Genomic DNA, 19,088 nt, shown 5'->3' with positions numbered 1-19,088 from the left:
ATATCAAGAGGAGCTTTCACCAATACATATAGTTTCCCCTTCTTTACAGAAGCTGAGTACATCCCTGAAAGATTGAGATATTTTTCAGTCTAAATAATTCACATTGTTCAATCTAATGTCCTACCTTTCAAAAACTAGTTTAATAACATGTATATGCATAAAAATCAAGCACTCTGTTTTAAAGTCATTTCCCTTCAGGTCCTGTTAATAAGCTGACATGTGCTGTTTGAAAGGCAACTGTCTGGCCACCTGGCACTCAACCACCATTTTTTCCTGTTGTGTTTTGCTTTAATCATGTGTGAAAGCAGTTTAACAGATGATATGATACCCTGTTATGTTGCAACATCAATCCACATCTATTCAGAGACACATCTGAAATGTTCTTTCTGTATTACTTAGTCACAATATGTAATTGCAATACACATGCAGATAACTTTCTTCCTCTGTGAGGATTTGGTATCAAACCTCAATTAAAAAGCAAGGCCTTAGGTAACTAAGTGCACAAGAATCTTCACTTAGAAGATCCACCTCACTCTGCCTCTATGAACATGATATAAAGTTCCCAATCTCACACTTCAGAAATTATTTCCACAATTTCTCACCCATTTTGCTGGATATTTCCTGGAATTTTAGTAACACAAGTTTGGCTTCCTACAGCCATTTGAATGGGAATCATGTGATTAAGAAATATCCCCAATGTCTGGCTTCAAATCCTAACTAGTGTTTCTGTCTGCACGGCTTACCAGAACAACAGGTGCTTGGTGGCCTTAATCATATATCCAACTGGCAGAACTGAATCCTAGTATTCGAGTTCTATACATGGGTATGTGCAGGTTAGGATATACTTTAGTGTATAAATAAATGCTTTGCTACCAGGGTAGAAAATTTCAACGCATTTCTGTAGAGCTGATACCACATGTCAAACACTGGAACCAAGTCATTTTTCAACATTTTCTAGAATACATTGTTTAACATAGTGAGTGATTTATGTGAAATGAAAGTAATTTTAAGATGTTTGTAGAATGTCTTTATTTTCAAAAGCCACAACTGTGTTTCAAGAAGTATGTACTACAAATATGTACACCTGAAGAGGTGAAAGATCCACAGTTTTTTTGCTATTTCCCAAAAGTCTAGCTGCTTTTCCCTGCACAAAATTAAGACCAAAATTTTGCCTCACTTGAACATGTTCATTTGCAAGCTACAATTACCAGTTACTTATAGTTCCAATTATCTAAAACCTGTAATATTCAGCATGAAGTGTTAACACCAACACATAAATCTTGTGTTAAAACACTCTAGAGGTTTTGGCCTATTATAGTACATTGAATTAGGCTGCCACATTGGCTCTATGTGAGCTGGAGAAAAAGTGAAGCAAGAGGAGATGAATCGAGCCCATATGACAATACTCACTGTGCATCAGAATAAACAACAGAGTAACAGCAGTAATATTGACAGCGTGAAACAGCTAGAGAAAGAGGCCATCTGTACAGTCAAATGGCATGGTAATCAGTGGAAAGGGTGGATGTGATAAATCACAAATCTCACAGGGCATCATCTGAAAATCAATAGGAAATGTTTGATGTGTGAATCACTGGCACTGTGATCCATGTACACACATGGTATTGTAATAGTAGGAATGGTCTTCTCTGATCTTTCCACAGGCATTATCCAACAAAGGAGGTTACACCTTTGCTAGACAACAGAAGAACTGCCTTCAAGCATTAACAAGCAGCATCTTGTATTTTATTATTTATGGGTAAACAAGGATTTTCAATATGACTGATAGAAAAGTCTTTGTTAAAGTCTATGGAATAACAAAGTGCCCAAATGCAAAGACAAAGCCCTGATCTTGAGCAGCCCAAGCTCTGAAACATGTAATCTATCACGTAAGAGACGGAAGAGGTTAGCCATTAATTAACATCCAAATTAAAGCTTTTCAAGTAAGGGTCAAAACTTCCTTTGTTTTGACATTTAAATCACCATCAATGTACTCCACAGTTTAGTATTCACAGCACATCACCTAATGTTTTATGTTAATTGCCTCAATTTTTCAAGTGCACTATTTGATTCACTGTCAATTAAAAATACCCCCAAAAGCCAAGACTCGTGTATGTTAAGTATAAACATGATTAATGTAACACAATTACATTTCCACATCTAAAGAGTCTGATTAGGAACTTTCTATCAGCTTGGCATGACAGAGCATTGTGACTTCCAGCAACCTATCAGCCTTGCCAAAGACAAGCTTTCCAATGGGGAAGTATTTCACGGCCACAAGTGTTTCAGAAAGGTGTAAAACCTGTAGCTAATTGCTATCAATTATCATTTTATCAAGAACATAGCAGTCTTTGTGATAGTCTTTATTTGCTTGCAGAAAATGATCCAAGGTCTAAACAAAACAAAACAAAAAAGGTAATGAAAAAAAACAACCAACCAACCAGTAACACTATTGCTTGGTTAATTAATAATTATGTGGTCAGTTCCTCTAGTATTTCCAGATAGTGACTCTTCCACAACATTAAGGGAGCATTTGGTTTAAGAAAACTATGCTTTGGAGAAAGAATTGGGCAGACCAAATTTAGGATACCAATGCCTGCTTTTGTTTATGGTCATAAACCCCACAAGTTATGCAAAGATAAAGGCATCTGATGAGGAAAAGGCTCAAAATTAGGAAAAATACACAACAAAATCAGCAAGATAAAATTGTCTAAGTCTGGAAGGCTCTGTTACTTGAGATGCAATAGTACCCTCCAACCCAAATAAAAAGCAGTTCATCCTGAAATAAATGAGATAAAAAACTAAGAAATGGTTCCAGTGAAACCGACAGGAAGGAGGATATGCCTAAATAACCCCCACTGATGTAATTGCACATGCTCAACTTACAAATTGGCTTTGACAAGGTCTTGTACAAACCAGGATAAGGAAAAAAATGATAAAAATTCTCTACCCTCAGTTTGGGCTTTTCTCCCTTCTTCCCATCAGTGACTGTAACACATAATTAACATAATTGTATGTAGAATTAATAAATGCATAAGAACCAGCCATAACCTATATTTAATTACAAGGGAGATACTAGCAATTAAGTGTATAGTAGGTCCTTGTTTAAATTGAAAGAGGAAGGAGGGGTGGGGAGAGATGGGGGGAGAAAAGTAAAAAAAAAAAGACCGCTTTATTACACTTCAGAAAAGAATTAAGGAGCTCCTAGGCTTATCAAGGCCTACAAAAACAATCACTCTTATAGGCCTGCTTTGCATATTCATTCTATTAATTTACACAGCCCTGGTAAGCCTCACATTGCAAACCAACTGCTAAATTACACCACTCTTGGGTAATAGGTATAAAAAGATGCAAGAGAATGTAAAGTGTATTCAAACAGACAATTAAAAATACCAACTCTGTGGATAGCTAAAATGATGAAACTGTGCAGAGCTTTACTGCTGCAGCATGAAGGACATGCTGTTTACAAGTGATTGAATTAACTAGAATCAGGCATTGACAGTCTGCCTTTGTCGAACATTACATATTAGGCCAATTTAGTGTCTGCTTATTAAAATAATTTAATTCCAAAGATTGTTTCCAGGCATTTCTAAATCTCCTCCTGCACTTTCCTCCTCTTCACATTAATGATGGTGTCTTAATTATTGTGCTAGTTTCACACTAGTGCGATTTGCAGGGTCACCGCAGAGCAACCCAGTCAACTTTGACTTAACCAACTCATCATTTAAGTGTTTGAGAAGACAAGCACAAATAAGCTGGACATCCAGACAGACATGTTGCAGCCTCAAAGTTCCAAAGCAGATGAAGAATACAACAAATGTTGTTTTTATCAACTTACCACTAACTCATTAATACAGTTTTTATTTACATCAGTTTGCAATTTCACAGGCTTATTAAATCTATTATAATTCTTATCATCTAAGAATGTCTACTTTTAACCATGTAGGAATGGTGTGCCTGCCAACTCTTTAAAATAATAACTCCAAATGAACAAAAACTGCTTAAAGAAAGTTGAAGTTTGAAATCTCTCTTCTAAACAGAATGACAATCTCACATATCTGTGAACAGCATTCCTACTTACAACTTAAATTTCCTCTGAAAACGTAAGTTGCACTAAGTAAGATCAAAATGATTAGTCTGCAAATGTTATCCTAAAAGATATCAAAGGCTGAATTACTTAAGAGTAGTTTCAATAGATCCTGGCACCTGATTCTGACAATCCATTTTGAAAAGTGAGTGTTGTTTTAAAATCCAAACATGTACCAGTGAAAATACATCAATATATAGTAGTAGTATCTGGAGAGAACTCAGATGGGAAATATGTGCATTTAATGAGTAGTATTGGCTTTGCATTACTTAGTTTCACCATACTATCACTAAGCATAACATTGTGGGAACTAGGTATAGTACGTAGGCACCAAGCACTACTGTCTCATGCTGCATAACTCAAAGAATTCCTGTATAAACAGTAAGCAACCAAACACAACAAAGAAACTCTTAGTAATATGTATCACATGTAAAAACTTTGGTGTGCCTGGAATGGCAGCACTAAGTGTGTTCAGAATCATTGACAGTTGGATAAGGTACTACATTAGTATGACAGTCCTGAAGTTCCAAAGCTACAGAACTGAGTGAACATACAGTACCACTGGCTCAATAAAATATTTTGATGAACTAACACCAGGAGAGTTACAACTCCTTCAGTTTAATGCTTTGAGTATTTGGTGCCAGACTGGATTCTATAATGTGACATCTGGTCATTGGAAGTATTACTGAACATGTCAGTTGCACAAGACACACAGTAACAATTTGGTACTACTGATGATCAAACTTCATCCAGCCTCCTCTGAATTTCATGTAAATACTTGGACTTGCACCATCTTTGAGTTAAACTACTAAGATACAATTTATTAAATCTGAGTTGCAGAGATGAGTTAATGGTCCTGACTTCCAAGTGTATAGGAAAGGCACCAAAGGAAAAAAAAATCAGAGTAAATTTGCTTTTTAAAAACTCACTTTCAAGTCTTCATGATACTTCTATTACCCTAAATATTTATATATAGTATTTTGTCATCTCTAATAAAAGGAACAGAGTAAATTCTGCAGGATTAATACAAGAGAACCCAGACAGAATGGTAGCAATACTTGAAATGCTATGTACAAAAAAAAAAATAAAATCTTCTGATAAATGGCAGTAGTGACAAGAGGACATAAATAATTCTGAATTTTACACAGTAGTAATATAGGAAAACAACATACGGTTCAGAACTGCTTGGTCCTCTGTGAATTCAAATGGCTCCTCAATATAAAAAACCTTTCGCTGGAATCCAGGGACACATTCTAAATCTTCTGCACATGCAAGCAGGAGAACCTGAGGAAAAAAGGAAATTGACTGTTAACATGCTCTTATGCATTCATCATGCTGGCTTCTGGAAATGATATTTGGTTTAGGTTCAGCACTCATAAACCAAAACATTGCATCAATGCTCATAAAACAAAATCATAGAATCAATAAGTTTGGAAAAGACCTCAAAGATCATCAAGTCCAACCTGTCATCACAGACCTCATGACTACTAAACCATGGCATCAAGTGCCACATCCAATCCCTTTTTGAACACCTTCAGGGATGGTGACTCCACCACCCCCCTGGGCAGCACATTCCAATGGCTAACAACTCTCTCAGTGAAGAACTTTCTCCTACCTCGAGCCTAAATTTCCCTGGTGCAGCTTGAGACTGTGTCCTCTTGTTCTGGTGCTGGTTGCCTGGGAGAAGAGACCAACCCCCACCTAACTACAACCTCCCTTCAGGTAGTTGTAGACAGCAATAAGATCTCCCCTGAGCCTCCTTTTCTCCAGGCTAAACAATCCCAGCTCCCTCAGCCTCTCCTCATAGGGCTTGTGCTCGAGGCCTCTCCCCAGCCTCGTTGCCCTTCTCTGGACAGGTTAAAATATCACATCACACTTCTTCAAACCTTGCTAAACAACTTTTTATGTAAGATTTTTGATTTTACATATGTGAGCTAGAATAGAAATTACAGAATAGAAGCTTTCAAGTCTAAATTCAGTTCAGATTATCAGTAAAGGCAATAAGTGGTCTTTGGGAAAGCATAGAATGCAGTGTTGCTTTCAGAAGTCACTAGTGAATACAGATGGGCTTAAAGGTATGCTTAAATTAAGCACTTCTAGGTCGCTTTCAATAATTGAAAAAATAGGACCTGAGACCTTATTTTCAGTAAGTTGATCACCAAGTAACAAAAGGAATTCTTTATTCAAGTGTCAATTTTCACATGACTGAAGTCTCCCCTATACAAGAGCTTCTTTGCTAATGCAAACTTTAGCTTTTTTCCTTTTTTTTGAGGATAATTGCTTGTCTGCACCACACAGACGAATGCTGAAGACTCCTTTCTCCTTCACGAGCTCATCTAACAAACTCCACTCTCAATTGACTCAACCCAGCAGCAGTGCCTCACACGTTCCTCAGTTCTACCTCCACCACATTTATCATCAAGATATGCTGATCTTGATTCTAGAGAGATGTCCTGGACAATTTTAACATCTGCATGTTTTTCTCTTAGCCACCACTTTTAGTCCATTTGTTAAATAAGAGCAATCCAGTATCTGCTCTCTCCCTTCATGCACTTCACAGTCACAGTACATTTTATGTGATCCCATTTATAAAAACCAAAGGCAGCAGTACCCCACCTGGTCTGTGTTAGCTCTTATTGAAGCCAACTGTTAAATCATTTGTTTCATGTCATTGACATTTGCTATAAAAGCTTGGCTAGAAGTGCTAGCAGACTGTGAGAAACGGCCAGAATATTTCATGACAACTAAGCTGATAGTAGTCAAATGCAGCAGATGGGTTTCTTCCATGCTGACCTTCTCTATGTTTGTCCCTTTGAAGGATTAACCAAGACAGACAATACTTGCAGTAACACACCAAGCAAGGTGCAATGCACTCAACTACTTTTTGCTTCAATACATCCACATAACAAAGGCTTAACGCAGTGGTTAATTCCCTATTCAATTATTGACATTGATATATTGATTTTATTGGAGATCCTGGGCTCCACAGAGGTTGAGAAGTGGACATGCCTCCTTCAGTCTTCCAAGGCATCTGCAAACAAACTGATGTATTCAGAGGCTGCCCTGAAAACTGTGCATAAAACCTAACTACTGAATATATAAACCAGTAGCCTTATATGCATTTAAAAGGTCACATGTGCAGCTATAGAGACATTTATTTTCTGCACATATTGTCTGTATGCACAGGTGCATTTTTAAAGCACCTATCTTTCTGAGTCCTAGTGTAAATGAATGAATATGTATAAAAATGCAATCACAGCGGTAGGAAATCACTTTCTGTCTCAAGATGCAAACCACAACTAAAGCAGACTTAAGAGTCCACACCAGAAAAATAACCCAAGCAATATTCACCGAAATTTAACTACAAACAACACTTTCCCTATAGGAAAGAGACAAATCCTGTTCTGATTTCCCACTTGCTGGCATCTTACAGTTGAAAATCTTGTCTTATGAAGCTAGAAGTGAAAAGCTTGCTCTGGATACCAACTATGCCTCTACTCTGAGAAGGGACTATGCCTATTTTATTGGATTTGTGACAGTATAAGTTGACTTTGAAATCTAGGCAATCTAAATAGGTCATGAGTTAACTTCTGTAAGCCTGCTAGAGAACCCTCACATAATACAGATGTAGCAAATAGAAAATGACCTTTACTCCCTTTCAAATAATTACAAGACTCAGGCTTCGCCTTGCTGTGAAATGGAACATTTTATTCCAGTTGTGCAATTCCAGGCACTTTCTTCTTCTGAATGTGTCAGATGAGATGTTAAATTTGTCACCACACTTAGAGGTTTTAATTAATTATCTTTCAAAAGCACAATTATTCTTTTAATTTATTTTTCTCATGAAGAAGCCTCTTCTATTGAACTAAATGTGTATCTCATTAAAATAATTTCTGTTGAGTCTCTTCACTTTGGGGAAAAATGTCTTTAAAAATATCTGACAAAAAATAAGCCAAGCAGATACATGTTGAAGGCAAAGAGAATATCGTTGAAAGCAGAATGCATTCTGAATTTAAGCACCATGTGGATTCAGTAATTTTTGATGTAATAAAAGGGCTTATGGGATGAGAGTTTCTTTAAAAAAATACTTCTGTTAAATACATTGAAGGCAATGTTAAATTTCATGTATGTAGAATCATAGGATCACAGGATGATCATAGGATGTTAGGGGTTGTAAGGGACCTTCAAAGATCCAACCCCCCTGCCAGAGCAAGGCCATAGAATCTAGCACAGGTTGCACAGGAACACATCCAGATGGGTCTTGAAAGTCTACAGAGAAGGAGACTCCACAACCTCCCTGGGCAGCCTGTTCCAGTACTCTGTGACCCTCACAGTGAAGAGCCCGTGATATAGTTTATATCCATTGCCAGTGAGAATATACAAATACTGTTCATACATCTAGTCAGGGAAATTAGTACAAAAGGATCCTTCACCCACTGCTAAGAAAACTGTCATATTCTTGAAAGAATATGACAATTATGCAGCAAAAATCATTTGCTCATGAAAATAAAAAGGGGTAGAAGTCTGAAAAGCAAATCAGGAAGTCATGACTACTCAGACCTACAGATCCTATATTCACTGACAAATCAAAATTTTTCATAACCTACTGCTTTTCCAAAGTGCACAATTTGAAGACTCATTTTCAATATCCTGAGAATTGGTCGTCCTGAACTGATTACCAGTCACTATAAGGAAACGCCACTAGTTCAGGTAACTCCTGAGCAAGTTTGGTCACGGGGCTAGAACTACACTTCTTATGAGGTATCAAGCCTTTGAAACACCTCTTATTTAGTTAATAGAACTGCATGCACATACTACTGACATTGACTGACCTCAACATTTGCACTGAAAGATGCTCACATAGAACATGGATTAGAAAACAAAAGAAGATGGCAATTTTCTACCATACTGAAGAGGAAATTCATAAATGTCCTGATGTTAAAGTATCTTTGGGTGTTACACCATTTCAAAACCTAGGGGTTTTCTTCCTCCTCTACTGATGACTGAAAGTTAGTCTGAAATGACTTCCCAAAGCATTTCAAAATCCTTATGTCATTTTTGACTCACCCATTCAGATCTGACTAGCAACATCCTCACTCTAGAAATGAATTTTCTCACTTTTCACTGTAAACACTCATATTTTCATCATCCCTGCCTGTATGAGATGAACTATAACAAAAAGGCAAACTTCAAAATATTAATTGCATTTCATAGAAATCCTTGTGGTACGAAATTCATTGATTATTTAATTAGAGACGCAAAATCACCAATGAAAATCATCTGCCCAGGCATGAATTGTACACATAATAAATACAAACAAATCTCATTTCCTAGAGCAATATTCTGAAGGACTGCAATCTACCTTTGACTTAAGGATAATAACTTCAAATGCAAACAAACCAACACAAAACCACACCAAAGAAGAGCTAAACCAGAAATCACTCATTTTTAATAATAGGAATAATCCCCAAAGTTCCAAAATTATGTTCTATTTCATGAGAAATCAGAAGTTTGTTGTGGTCTTTGCATTTGTTTGGAGGTTTTTTTGGTGGGATTCCCATGGAAGTATGGGGGTTGGGGGTCCTTTTTATTTTTTTTTTTTTGACTCATTTAATTCAGTGAGTACTGAAGATTTATGCTTCCAAGCACTTCTCTGAAAACATGAGAACCAGAAACTTCATTTTGAATATGAAAACTTCATATTTTCATATAAAATATAGTGATCCTAAAAGCTAAGAAGTGAAAGTAATCAGAATAAAGAAAACTACTAATGCTGAATAAAATCCCATATGACAAAATATTTTTATCATGTAGATCAAGATCTTTGAATTTTAAAACCCTTTCTATCTTCAGGTTCTGCAATAAGCAGCACACTGTCACAATTTGCAGAGATACGACGGAATCTTGCCTTCACTGAAGTCAGTAAGAATCAGTTCATTGATTCCAGGTTTTCACTCAGGATTTAAAAGAAGTAGCTATTTAAATGAAATTAACAGAGGGATACTTAAACAAAACCTAGAAAGAAATGCTTTAAGTAAGGCTCTGATTCTGCATTATGCAGACTCCAATGAGAGTGTCAGCAGGTCCTAAGGCAATTGTTTCATCAAATCACATACAGACCGGACACGAAGTTCTCCTTGTCTTCTGCTGTGTTTTTTTTTAACAGAATTTGAACAGAAAAAAAAAAAAACCCAAACACATCAAAAGTCTGAATATCCAATTCTCTGATTGGCATAATTAACAAAGGTATTAATATAACATAAAAGTATGTTGAATTATGTACCTCTGAAAGTGATTTCATTAAATATAACACACACTTCTTTTACAACAATTTGCTATCTAGAACACTATGCTTTGGGGAACTGTTTACTTAATATTTATTTTGGAGGGAAAGCCTTCACTGGGTTCGGTTTTAACCTCTTCTTTTTATCAGGAAAGAGATTCAGAAGAAGAGTGTTCTCAACCTCCACAGCTCTACCTCTACATCTGATAGTGAATTTTAGTCATTTTGGTAAGAAATGCTATTAAGATTTGGCATTAGGATTCTTCAAGGATAAAAAAATTTCTTACAAGAGGCCTACAGACCCATTTACTACATAGCTCTGTCCTAAAAGTGAAAGTTACACTTGGGCTACTGAAGAGTGGGCTATGAAAATGCAAATTAGAATGACTTTATGTCACAGTGTGACTGTGGTAGGTATCCATTAACTGGAAACAAAAGATGACAAACTCTTTGTGAGACTATCTGGCAGAGGAGCTTTCTTTTTATGAGCACTTCCCTTATGAATGTATGTTTATTGTTGGAGTTTTATTACATATTCAGTAAAAAACATGCATCTTCCATGACACTGAAAATGCATTAAGTTATTCAAGAAGCAACTTCTTAGCACTAGTGTCTGAACAGACAGCAACTTTCCTTCTGAAATTGAAGATCTCTGGAAGAGGCACTATCAGTTTTAGGATATGAACCCAGTCTGTTCAGAACCCAAAGCAATTCCATAGCCTCCGCTGCTTAGGGTGAAAGATAATATGAGAATCTTACTAAAAGTTATGGAAGCACTTCCGTGGCACACATATTTGAAGCAAGAGTTGTGATGATTCTTCTGTCCCCAGGCACTGACCTGCCTGGAAACCAGAGGGTTTTTTCTGTTCTTCACCCAGTCATATCTGCTGCCTGAATCCAAGTCACTAGGTCACTCTGCAAAAGTGCCCACAGAACAGCATAGCCAGAAAAACATGTCTGGGTGTGAGACTGCACCACAGTCTGATTAAGCTGCCATAAATCTGCACCCTAAAACTGAGTGTACAACCCTTACTAGCATCTTCCATATATCAGAACTTCAGATAGCTTAGAGTTCCCTTGACCTGGGAACCCAGAAAAGCCATATATAGGCCTAGAAAGAACCACCTCTGGTGTCACAAGCAGGCACAACATACAGTCTTCACTGAATCACTTGATCCTGATCATAAATCTTTCTGCATTCCACAGTCATGGACGCTTATTCTGCTAGTCATTTCATAGCTTCCAGAATAAATCTGTTTGTGGTCAATTTATAGCCCTTTATTCTTGTACAAGCTTTGACTCAAAACTTAACCTTTCTTCTCTTTAAGTGCTCTGTTTATTAGACTAGACAAACCAAGCTCTTTCAATCTCTCCCTATAGGGATATACCCCCTTGATCATCTCAGTAACCTTTTATTGTGCCTGTATGAGTTTGTATGTATGCAAAATACACAAAGAATCCCAGATAAGCATTCTGCAGGGTCTGCTAAGTGATAAATATTTCCTTAAGCTTGAAATATGTTCCCTAATGATTCCTGAAATGTAACTTTTCCTTTCAACATTTATTGACATTCTGATGGATCACACTCATTTTAAAATTAACTGACACAAAAAGCTGAAAAATTTGACACTGATGGAGATACTGCCAACATTTAGCTATGATAATGTTAAGCAGCTTTTGCAAACAGTCAGGATTCATCTTTATCAAATACAAACACAGATGTGAGCCTTCATGCATTGCTAACTCCATGCCGTTTCTGACCAGAGGGGAACCAACTCTGCTTACAAGTGGCAGGCATTGTACAGCACAGAGCCCAAGCTTAACCTTTCCTCTCAATAGAGCTTGTTAGCTGAGACTCAGGATTTGCCAACAGGTGATGGCTTCCAGGCTCAAGATGGCCCATGCCAGTATGGCTCAGAGTGCAGGATCCATTTACTGTTTCATCTATATAGACATAACTGAGTATTGTTCAGATTTTTATAATCCAGGCAATAACTATCATCCTAGTCCATGAATCATAGAACAAGTTGGTTTAGAAGAGATATTAAAAAAAAAAAATCTCTTTGTAACACCCCTGCCATGGGCAGGGACACCTTCCAATAGACCAGGTTACCAAAAGCTCCATCCAGTCTGGCCTTGAACCCTTGAAGGGATGAGGCATCCACAAGTTCTCTTGGAAACTCTGTCTCACCAGTCTCACAGTAAAAAACTTCTTCCTTACATCTAATCTAAATCTAATCTTTAATTTTTCATCTTTAAAACACCACCCCTTAACCCATCACTAGATGCTTTTGTAAAAAGTCCCCCTCTGGCTATTCTGGAAGTCCTCTTTAGGAAAGTCTTCCTGGAGCCTTCTGTTCTCCAGGCTGAACAGTCCCAACTCTTTCAGCCTGTCTTCATAGGAGAAGTGTTTCCACCCCTTTGATCAGTCACCATCCCTGGGGGTGGTCAAAAAAGGTTTGGATGTGGCACTGGAAGTCATGGTTTAGTAGTCATGAGGTCTTGGGTGACAGGTTGGACTTATGATCTTTGAGGTCTTTTCCAACCCTATTGAATCTATGATCTTCACAGGACTTCACATGTTGCAGGCCCCAGAGCTGAATGTATTACCCAAGGTGGGGTCTCACCAGAGAGAATGGGAGAGTCCCTTTCCTCAACCTGCTGGTCACAGCATTATTTTAAGATTAATAAGAGAGCAAAATATGTTACCTGTGCTCAAAGTAAGTAATATTTTAAATTACTCAACTGTTTAACAATACCTACCCATGGTGATTAATAACACCATTTAATAAATAAGACTCTAAAGACAAAAGGACGGGTTGGGCTCCAAGGTTATTTTTTGTTTGTTTATTTTAAGGCATTATGAAAAAAAAAGTAATCATGTTTTGCTGAAACCCATACACCACTGGAATGAGATTACAACTGGTTAGCCTATTTAGAGAAGCTGCATAATAAATTCATTTTACAGGGCACAGAATAATGCAAATGAGCCATTCAATAGCACTTCTGTACCAGCAAAAGAGGCATAAAGAAGAAACATTAAAGTCAGAGTTCTGATCAGGTTATACTGCTAAGGTATAGAATTACTGTAACCTAAAAAACACCACAATAACTAGAGCAAAAATCTGCTTATACCAAACATTTTAGTTATTTATCACCTAATGAAATAAACAGGTTGATCCTATTTTCCAGAAGTAATAACTTTATGAAACACTTAAGATGAATGAAAATATGGATCTTTTGGTGGGGTTCTTTTATGGCTTTCTTTAAAGGCAATAAATTAAGAACTGCTTAAACCTTCACATGCACTTGCATGGGGCAAAGTATTTAATTCCACACAGCAAAACACTGATGTGGTAAAAACCAACAGAGAAAAAAATATAATCATATTTCTTACCAGTGGGATTTGGATAGCATAGCTGGAAACTATAAGGAGTAAACTTATAAGGAGTATGATACATGTTTAATTTTCAAAAAGTGTGATCATAATAAAAAAAAAAAGTGCAACCTTCCACCTATCATTTTCTTTATATTCCACAAAGTTATAGCACAGAGCAATTATTACTGCACCACAGAACTGAACTTTGTGTAACACTGAACATCTGTCTTCTGTGCTGCTAAGCTAAAATCAAAAATGAGCTTTCTGAAAACAGTCTTTCAAATAGCATGGGCATGAGTGTTAAACACATACACAGTGCTGCTTTCATGAAACCTCCATAAACTTTGCCCTTACATCTCAGCCTACCAGCTATAACTGGAACTGCCCAGTGGTGTCAAGGGTTATAAGATGGGATCATGAATAATATATTAAGCAATAAGAGAATAAGGCTTACACAATCTCAGAAAACTAGACCAAAACCCATGGAAGTGATGAACAGTTAGCAGTTGGTAAAGTTTAGGGACATAAATAATGTCAGGGTGTACAATTAAGTCTAAGAAATCTTTTCAGCTAACAGAACAAAGTATTGTTACCTCATGTACATAATATATGTGTATAGAAGAGGGACCAAGACTTTGAAATCAGCAAGGTATGAAAAAAACACAAACCAGAAACTGCTCAACTATGCACTAGCTTTTCCCCACATGATAAAAGAAAACCTGAAAACCAAGTGTAGTGAGTGGGTGGATAGTCCACCAAAAAAAACCCCAATAAAATAAAAAAATTAACCTTTATTAGATGTACAGACTGAGGTCATTGGGATTGCAGTCAGTTATCCTACACAGTAGCACCACATTTAGGCATATTAGCTATGTTAGCTTTATCTGACAACCATAGAACAGAAATTTCAGGAAGGAAAATGGAGGCAAGATTAGCTGTTACCTGCCTGGGTAAACCTTTTAAGTGACATGTTTCTACAGATCATGAAAGATCAGCCTGTTAAGCTGAGCTATACAATTAGACTGCACTAAATTCATTGAAGCCCTTTTGTGCTCACCCCTGCCATATTTGGCTGTCACAATAAATTACCACTACCCTGTCAAGCTTTGCTAGAACAGCAGCAGGGGAAGAAAGATATTTGAATGAAATGGAGGAAAATCTACGCAACCCAGATATATTCCTATATTGCACACATTTAAATATACACATAACATGCCTTTAAATTATTTTAAGAGGGATTGTTTGATAGATGCAGAGAATTTATAGGATAGTTTAACATTATTTCAGATTAGAATTCAATTCTAAAGCTCACAAAAATGATTTAGAGCATTTTGTATTTTCTTGTTCAATACTGGTTTCCAGGTGATTTTACTTTCTTTTACTGAAGAACATTAACTGTATCTTATTAATAGTGGGCCTGTTACCATGCAAATTTTTTAATTCATTTAACAGATATGATCCAACTTATTGTATCACTGCTTATTTTATGAGTCTTGGGTTGGAGCATTTGTTTACAATAGGCAGCAATTTTCAGCCTCCTAGAGCAATCCAGAAATAAACAGAAAAGGATAAAAAAAGACTCAGGTCTTTTTGGCAGAGGCAGCTGCTACTTGGGGAGTATTTTAAATTAATTGCAAGAACACAGGCTAAAATTTAAAAGAACTTGTAGTAACTCTTCTGAGTTTAGAGAGAGCATACCCCAGGAGAAAGGCAGTAAGTAGTTATACATTTTTGAGCACACCACAATAAAGCAAAATCTTTAAAGCTTACAAACTCCCTTGTGTTAACAGTGACATTACATCAAGAATGACCTTTCCAAAGAAATAAAGCCCATTAAAGCTTGAAACATGATAACTATTAAAGATCAACACTTAGTAGCCAGAGCAGAAGGAAAAAGGAAAAAAAAAAAAAAAAAAAAAAGAAAGAAAGGAAAACCACATCAGTCTGGTAAATTAATTAGAACATAAATAATATAAAACCAAGACCTTAGTCTATAATCCTCTCTCCTATAATTGCTTGCCATTTAAAATCTGAAGGAAATCTTTTATGTGAAAGATACAGCTATTGACCTTGCATCTATTAGGAAGTCAAAGAATATGTTGAGAATGAGATGAGTACTGGAAAATGCCTTAGTAACATCCTATTGAATATCTACGGAATAATCCAAGGAATGGTGCTGCTGGGAAAGCTAACTGCTAAATATTCTGGGGCTGATTTTTTCTTTTTTCACTTGGTTGTAGAAACCATAACCAAAAGCTATGTATCAACAACATAATAATAATTACTTTTTTATGTGGAGGGACAATTATTACTCTTGAGGCATAAGGACATACATGTGGCTGTAGCCCAGACATTCCGTGAAACATCTACAATAACATTTGCTTTTGAAATCCAGTTTAAATGGAGATAGGTTTCTGTGTTGGTTAGGAAGCAGCATCTTAGATGCAGGTAGTACAGTTAGGTCTATAGTCTCCACACAAGATACAAAACATTAAAAACTGGGTCTTACTTTTGCAACTTAAATCTACATCTAAACATAAATATCATTGTCACTAGAGTACTTGAGAGAGGTCAGAATCACATGTTTAAAATTCCTGGTCAGAAAGCATGTAAAGACATGATTTTACACCTGTTTACACTGTCCAGGTAAAAGAGGTCCAAAATAAATTACAAGGAGCTACATGGAAAAGGCACAGGGTAACAGGTACAAGTTATTGCTGGAGACACTCCAACTGTACACAAGAGGAAAGCTTTTCACAACAAGGATAATCAGCCACTGGAATAATCTCACCAGGGGAGTAATGAATTCCCCAATACTGGGCACCCTTAAGATTCAGCTGGACAGGGTGCTGGGCCATCTATTTTAAACCATAGTATGGCCAAGAAGGGTTGGACCAGACGATCACTGACGTTTCTTCCAACCTAGTATCCTAATCATATTTGAGGGATCTCAAGAGGTCTATTTTCCAAGCTGAGAGAAAGGCTAAAGAAGGATCCTGATTTTTTTTTTCACATTCATTTTGCTTGAGCTACAGAGACTAATGAAATAACATGATAATTCCTACACCAGAATATATGGTTCTGATCATGAAATATCCTACCATTACTATTCACAACAAGGCTTAATTTAGTTTCTTGGAGGTTTATATGGTCAGATTTTTGGGTTCCTTTTGACAAAATAAAACTGTTGAGTTGTACATGAAAGTAAGAAATCCTAAAGAAAGAAAAAAAAATAAATAAAATCAAGGATCCAATAATTTAAAGGGCCTTTTCCTTCTACATAGCAATTTAAATTTACTGAAGCACTTCAATCTTTTTTTGGTAAGTGCTTCAGCCTGGAAGTGATTGGGGTTCTGTGCTTGCACAGTATAAAGCAATTTAAAATTATTCAACTGCTTCAATTTTTATAGGTACTTTTATTTGAAAATGATTGGGGTCCTGATCATGCTCAGCACTGAACAATTTTAAATTATTTAAATGCCTTTTTTTTTAATCAGTGCTTCCTGTTTAGGGCTGAATTCTGGAAGGCTACAGTACATTATTAGGCAGTTTAAATTATACAAGAATTTTATACTTTTCACAATCTTTCATCTCCTAAATAAGAATCACTTTCCAAGGGTGAAAGCATAAAGCATTGCACTTCAAAATAAATCAGCATTATGCAAAACCAGAAACTTTTTATTTTTTTGAAGTATTGTAAGAGAGCCTTTTGCCAAACTCAAATGCCCATGTCTTACTTACTTAATGTGTCTTACATATTATGGAGCATGAACATTTCAGAAGCTACATACTTCACTAAACTGAAATAGTTTCAAAAGGAGATCAGAGTCTAAAGATGGAGTCCATGAAAACTAAAACCAATGTATTCCCACAGCACCTGACTTACTAAGCTTGTCAAGCAAGCTTTCAAGTCCTCTGTAGCATGGATACAGTGTGCTCAACAGCTTCCGGTCAAAGTTGATTGCAAATATTTAGTGTTTCGAATAGAAAATCCAGGTTGGACTTGAGGGACATTGTTCCTGAATTATCAGGACTGATACACAAACCCCTGGGGATTTAGGGTGTTGTTTATTTTTTCCTCCCCTTTTTTTTTTCCCCCCAATTGATTGAGTTATTGCTCTCATTAGTCATGAACATGCTCTGCTTTTAAAGATTTCCATATGAAAGGAGAGAAAATTAAGGTATAACATTTGAAAACAGCACTAGAAATGTACAAATGGAGAATGGAGAAAAGCAGCTGACAGCTACCATTTGTCAGTGAATCCTACACTTTGTTTTTAGTATCCTTCATTAATACTCTGCCAATACTCTTACACTTACTACCAAACAAAACTCTACTGCAGGTATTTTTGTACTCTCTACCAAGATATTCAAATATGAATGTTATCTCACTTTTGCTTTAACATGTGACATCCTGGTGATTAATTTCTTCAATGGGCTTGTCTTTGTATTTCACTTTTTAACACAAACTACATAAAAGAAATAGGGTAATTTCTCATCAAGAAAAACAACCTAGTGTTCATCTGCACATTCATTTGAAAAGATAGTACCTAGGCCTTAAAGATAGGGGCATGCTCTACTAGTTAAAGGCTTTTAATTCTGTCTCTCCAATTTCAATTAGTAAGTAAACACTGACATCCTCAATTGCACTACATGGAGCTCCCCTTTATCCAGTTAATCGTGTTCACTGCAGCTATTCCCTAGGCTGAGATCTCCGAGTTCCTAGCTTCTGTAAATCCTCAGTATTACATCTTTTTATTCAGAAACAAAAATACTAACATATCTTATCATTCTGAAACATGTGTCCTCAGCTCAGGAAGGACCGTGTTTTCCTCTCTCCCAATAGTCAGCTCCTGTGATCCATATACAGAATTAACTTGCGAAGGACTGCTAAACTCATCTGAAATGTTTTGCTTAAGTTAAACCTCATGTTTTAGTAATTAAAGAAACTGTGAGAAACCATAATTAGACTAAGAGTCCAACAAATATTAATCACTAAAGTAATATTCTATTATTAATAAGTAGCTATGCACAGTAGGAGCTTCTCTTGTGAGAAACAAGATTAGGAACCATGCCAAAAGCTAAAGCAGAAGGCAGAGCATATTGGGCTATTTGGTGCCTCATTTCCATTTATGAATGCTTTCACCTGTAGATTAGTTATTTTGTATTCCTATTTTAGTGGAGAAGGCACAAGCAGGCTTCAGGCTGTGATCCTAGATCTGTTGGTTTGTCCGAATGCTCCTAGTCACTGTGGTAAGAATTTCCCTTCCTTGATTCAATTCCAGGCCAAGAGATAAACTCAGAATAAACACCATGGAAAAACCACTTAACCTCCCTATGTT

At 36.6% G+C, this 19,088-nt stretch overlaps 1 protein-coding gene across 2 annotated transcripts in view; it reads right to left on the bottom strand.

The window, feature by feature from the left end:
- Positions 1-19,088, bottom strand: part of CDH13 (cadherin 13) — a 489,323-nt gene that overhangs the window by 389,099 nt on the left and 81,136 nt on the right. For both annotated transcript variants that reach the window (XM_054169942.1, XM_054169941.1), the window contains exon 2: positions 5,257-5,368. In XM_054169942.1, coding sequence (XP_054025917.1) covers positions 5,257-5,368 — 112 coding nt within the window. The remainder of the gene's footprint in view (positions 1-5,256; positions 5,369-19,088) is intronic.

This window comes from Dryobates pubescens, chromosome 19 (assembly GCF_014839835.1).
Source record: "Dryobates pubescens isolate bDryPub1 chromosome 19, bDryPub1.pri, whole genome shotgun sequence".
Classification (NCBI taxonomy): Eukaryota; Metazoa; Chordata; class Aves; order Piciformes; family Picidae; genus Dryobates; species Dryobates pubescens.
Note: the sequence above shows the minus strand (reverse complement) of the source record. Positions and strands in the feature narration are given on the sequence as shown.